Source organism: Octopus bimaculoides, chromosome 8 (assembly GCF_001194135.2).
Source record: "Octopus bimaculoides isolate UCB-OBI-ISO-001 chromosome 8, ASM119413v2, whole genome shotgun sequence".
NCBI classification, from domain to species: domain Eukaryota; kingdom Metazoa; phylum Mollusca; class Cephalopoda; order Octopoda; family Octopodidae; genus Octopus; species Octopus bimaculoides.
The window spans coordinates 52,126,394-52,131,865 of record NC_068988.1 but is presented as its reverse complement, the minus strand read 5'-3'; the positions used below and the strand labels follow the sequence as shown (position 1 = coordinate 52,131,865).

Below are 5,472 nucleotides of genomic sequence, written 5' to 3'. Positions count from 1 at the left end.
TATATATATATATATATATATATAATAAATGCACCCTTTTAAAGCCTAGCCAGGCTCATGGGCCCGGTTTCCCGGTTTCAATGGCGTATGTGTTCTCCAGCTGGACGGGACGCCAGTCCATCGCAGCGTTACTCATTTTTGCCAGCTGAGTGGACTGGAGCAACGTGAAATGAAGTGTTTTGCTCAAGAACGCAACAGGTCGCCTGGTCCACAATCTTACGATCATGATGCTGACACTCTAACCGCTAAGCCACGCACCTCCAATATATATATATGTATACACCAAATTCACTCATAAGGCAACGGTCATTGGTTGGCACGGCGCTATAACGGAAGATACTAGCCCACAGTGCCGCACAGTAGGACTGAACCCAAAATCATGTGGTTGCAAAACGAACTTCTTAACCACACATGCCCAAAAGCATGCATTCAATCATGTTCTTTTGGCCCCAGTCATAAGTACCACCTGAAGATTTCGCGTCCTGGTGGTGCATCTAAGCTAATCAGCTTACCAAAAGCTTATCTATCTCTGACGAAAGTGTATTGTGCTACGATCTGAAACTGCCTCATTGAGTGCATCGCTCAGCTCGACCTCCCAAGGCATCTATTTAGAAACTATGTTGAGTGATTCCCCGATAACTAAACGTCTTAAGCTAAAGAGCCGGCGCCAGTGACGACATATGACCCATCGACTCTTTAACCAAAAGTCTAAACACCCCACAGTAACTGCATTGTACTCCGAGTAAGAGAAATGCCGTAATTGACGGCATAAAAGGCGCATGGGCATATAAGATGCACTCCAATTTCAAATTACGTATCCAGAAAAAAGTTATTAGTTCATTAAAAAGTATATGGGAGACCTAACTTCACAATTGGGCCTGGAATGATTTTTTTGAGACATTTTTTAGGGAAAACAGTGCGTCGTATACGTCATCGGTAAGTTGTGAAAGTGAAAGTTGAAACACTTACCTCTTCAGTGAGCTGAATCTGATTAAAGTGTCGACTCTTCAGAAACAGTTTGATGAGCAAACCAACCAGCATTATTTCGAAACAGAACCGCAGGGAGATAACCTTCAATGTGTAACAGAAAAAATACAGCATAACATAATTTAACTTGTAGAGTTACATATGTTTGTGTATAGTATGTATAATATATACATACATGCATGCATACATACATACATACATACATACATACATACATACATACATACATACATACATACATACATGATGGTATGATGATGGTAGTCTCTCGTAATCAGAGAAAGACGGTACAGCAATTTCTTACTGAGCAATTTGCACAGATAATTCGTTTATACGCTTACTCCCTTCGTCAAACTGACATTACTTGTACAGGTGCACGCTGTGCCGCACGTCAGATTCCAAAGTGATTGCAGAGTAACGTGAGGTGAAGTGTTTTGCTTAAGAACATAACGCACCGCCAGGTCCGGGAATCGAACCCATAATCCCGCGATCGTGAGTGCAACATCCTAACCACTAGGCCATGCACCCTCACACACACAGACACATTCATATATTCAAACATGTATGCATACACACACATACATACATACATACATACATACATACATACGTACATACTTACATACATACATACATACATACATACATACATACATACATACATACATACATACTTAAACACACATTTGGTTGTTTGTGTCTAAAAAGTAATCATGCACACGCACGCGAACATCTAGTACATCTAAGTACTAAAGAGATATGTTCACACAGAACGTAAGTGCAAGTGCATACATTCACACATACGCACACACTGACTCAATCACACATTTACAAACCCTGAGAAAAGTCTTAACTCAGAAAGTCTTGCCACTTAGTGACTGGTTGGAACTCCTTGAAGAGCTTAACTATACCTCACAGAAAACATACACACAAACATACAAACATACAAACATGCATACATATATCATCATAGGTGCATTAGGTTATATACCAACAAATTCTTACACAAGCTTAGAAACACTTGGTTTCTCGGAAAAAGAGCAAAAGAAGCTCACACGGATTCTCCAATTCCAATCTATTAGTGGCACAGTGAAGATTTATAAGACATTCCAGAAATTCTCCATGTGTGTATGCATCGACAGTTCAACCAACACATCAACCCAACCACATATTCACAAACATTGGGAACTCTCTTAACATAAAAAGTCTTTTTGCCTTGTTGGCTTGAACCCGCTCAAGAAAAACTTAAATTAAATTCAAAGAACAATCATACATACATGCATGCATACATACATACATACATACATACATACATACATACATTTCCGCATGCCTACATGTATGCATACATACATACATACATGCCTTCCCGCATGCCTACATACATACATACATACATATCCCTTTGAAAATCGAAGAAAAAGAGGATATCTATGGACAACTGCTTTGAAACCTCCAGCTTCTATATCCAGACTATGAATTCATATTCATACCAATAATAATTAAAGCACTAGGCTTTGTTAGTAAATGCTTATAGTTGAATCTGGATAAACTGAGATTTTCAGAAAGAGAAATCGACCAGCTAATTCGTACATTACAAGTGTAATCTGTGAGTGGAACGGTGAAAATATGCAAGACTTTTCTCAAGTTCCAAATGTGAATTTGTCTGTGTTAACTACATCCCAAAGATGGAGCCTTGTATCTTTGTTGGAAACCAGCTCCCTCCTCAGTGGAAGATTTATAATAATTAAAAAAAAATAAAAGATACATACATACATACATACATACATGCATACATACATACATACATACATACATACATACATACATACATCGATTTGATGGAGGTTAGCTGTCCCACTGATGCGAATATCTTTTTGAAAGTCAAAGAGTAAGAAGATAACTACGAACAAGTGCTTGAAAACCTCCAGCTTCTATATCTAGATTATAAATTCTCATTTGCATCAATAACAATTGGTGCACTTGGTTTTGTGAGTAAATGCAGAAGTGACAATCTGGATATTTTAGGGTCTTCAGAAAAAAGAAATCAACCAACTAACTCGCACATTACAAATACAATCTGTAAGTGGAACGATAAAAATATGCGAGTCTTTTGTCAAGTTTAAAATGTGGCATTGTTTTTCTTATCTGCATTCCAATGACGGAGCTTTGTATCTTTGTTAGTAACCATCTCCTTCCTCAGAGGAAGAATTTAAATAATTAACAACAGAAGAACACATACATGCATCTATACATACATACATACATACATACATACATACATACATACGTATGTACGTACATACATACATACATACATACATGCATTCGTATACGCACGCACACACACGCGCGCGCGCGCACAGAGTTTAACACAGAAATAATGAATCAGTAAGTAGAAAGGTGTTCGGTAGGTATATGTAGACATGAGGCGCTTCATATATTTTAGTGATTAGTACAGGGGCTTTATCCGGATATGCGTAGTGCTAAATTGTCTTCCACTGCTTAATTGAAAAGCTCTCAATTACAGTATGAATATGTAAGCGTACGTATCACCTCCACAGAACCATATGCTAACACTCACTGCTTCTCTCTAACTCCTCCTTTGTGCTATCTTCCTCAAAACCAGCTTTTTAAGAGCAAATACACTTGTATATTTTGTTGTATGTATATGTGTATGTGTTCGGATGTGTATATGCATATGTGCACATATACATGTGTATATGTATGTGCATGAATGCGTGTATTACATCTGAGAGTGTATATGTTTATGAATGCCAATGATTATTGTATTTAGAGTGATGCGTGTATACAGATGCGTATATGTGGGTGTCTTTAAATCTATATTATCATAAGGCAGCGAGCTGGCAGAAACGTTAGCACGCCGGGCGAAATGCTTAGCAGTATTTCGTCTGTCTTTACGTTATGAGTTCAAGTTGTGGTGAAAGAGTACAGCAGGGTTCGCCACCATCCCCTGCCGGAGCCTCGTGGAGCTTTAGGTGTTTTCGCTCAATAAACACTCACAACGCCCGGTCTGGGAATCGAAACCGCGATCCTATGACCGCGAGTCCGCTGCCCTAACCACTGGGCCATTGCGCCTCCACATTCAAAACAGTAATCCAATGCAAACAAATTTTGATATTATTCTGTGGAGTAAGCCGGTGAGCTGCCAGGATCGTTTGCACGCCGGACAAAATGCCTAGCGGTATTTCGTCCGTCTTATACACTCTGAGTTCAAATTCTGCCGGGATCGACTTTGCCTTTCATGCTTTCAGAGTCGATAAAATGAGTACCAATCAAGTAGTGGGGCAGATGAAATCGATTTGTTCCCTCCCTCAAAATACTACTGGCCTTGAGCCAAAATTTGAAACCGATATTACTCTGTAAAATCGTTAGCACGCCAAGCAAAATGCTTAGCAACATTTCATCGGTCTTTACGTTCTGAGTTCAAATTTCATCGACGTCGACTTTGCCTTTCATCCTTTCGGAGTCGATGAAATAAGTACGAGTTGAGCTCCTGAGTCGATGTAATTGACTCACCGCACTTCACCAAAAAAACTTACAGGCCTTGTGCCAAAATTCGAAACTGAGATTATTTTGTAAAATCGCCAGCATTTCACTTGACTTTACATTCAGAGTTCAAATGCGTAGCCTTTCGTCCTTTTGGGGTCGATAAAATAAGAACCAGTTGTGTACAAAAATTCAGGCCTTGTGCCTATGACAGAATGAATATTATTCTGTGGCACTAGTAGCAAAACTCGTAAATACTTTTTTTAGAAATCAGCAGTCCAGAGAATATGAATGTCCCGTCTAAAATTGGGAAAAAAAGATGACTTACAATCATGTACATAGAGAGATCACACACGCAAATTGATACACGCGCACAAACACACATTCGTGTACTAAAGAGACATGTACACCCGTATTGTGAATGCAAGTGTATCCACACGCATACACTTACACTTAAGCTCATACATCCTGTGTTAACTACATCCCAAAGATGGAGCCTTGTATCTTTGTTGGAAACCAGCTCCCTCCTCAGTGGAAGATTTATAATAATTAAAAAAAATAAAAGATACATACATACATACATACATACATACATGAATACATACATACATACATACATACATACATACATACATCGATTTGATGGAGGTTAGCTGTCCCACTGATGCGAATATCTTTTTGAAAGTCAAAGAGTAAGAAGATAACTACGAACAAGTGCTTGAAAACCTCCAGCTTCTATATCTAGATTATAAATTCTCATTTGCATCAATAACATTCATGAATACCTGGAACTGTTTCGACTCAAATAAAAGAGGTTTGTAACTTTGTTAGTGACCAGCTTGAATTTTAAAAAAATGCATACACATGCATGCACACACACGCACACCTGTACACACACGCACCTGCACACACACGCACCTGCACACACACGCACCTGCACACACACGCATCTGCACACACACACGCATCTGCACA

The 5,472-nt window shown here is 39.0% G+C and overlaps 1 protein-coding gene across 3 annotated transcripts in view; it reads right to left on the bottom strand.

Annotated features, from left to right (window-relative positions):
• The window catches only part of LOC106875746 (serine palmitoyltransferase 1), a 32,680-nt gene extending 31,613 nt beyond the window's left edge, over positions 1-1,067 (bottom strand). For all 3 annotated transcript variants that reach the window (XR_001410157.1, XM_014923996.2, XM_014923997.1), the window contains exon 1: positions 970-1,067. Coding sequence is in view for 2 of the 3 variants with exons in the window: in XM_014923996.2 (XP_014779482.1) it covers positions 970-1,041 (72 nt within the window). In the remaining variant the exon portion in view is untranslated. The remainder of the gene's footprint in view (positions 1-969) is intronic.
• Positions 1,068-5,472: the final 4,405 nt, after the last annotated feature.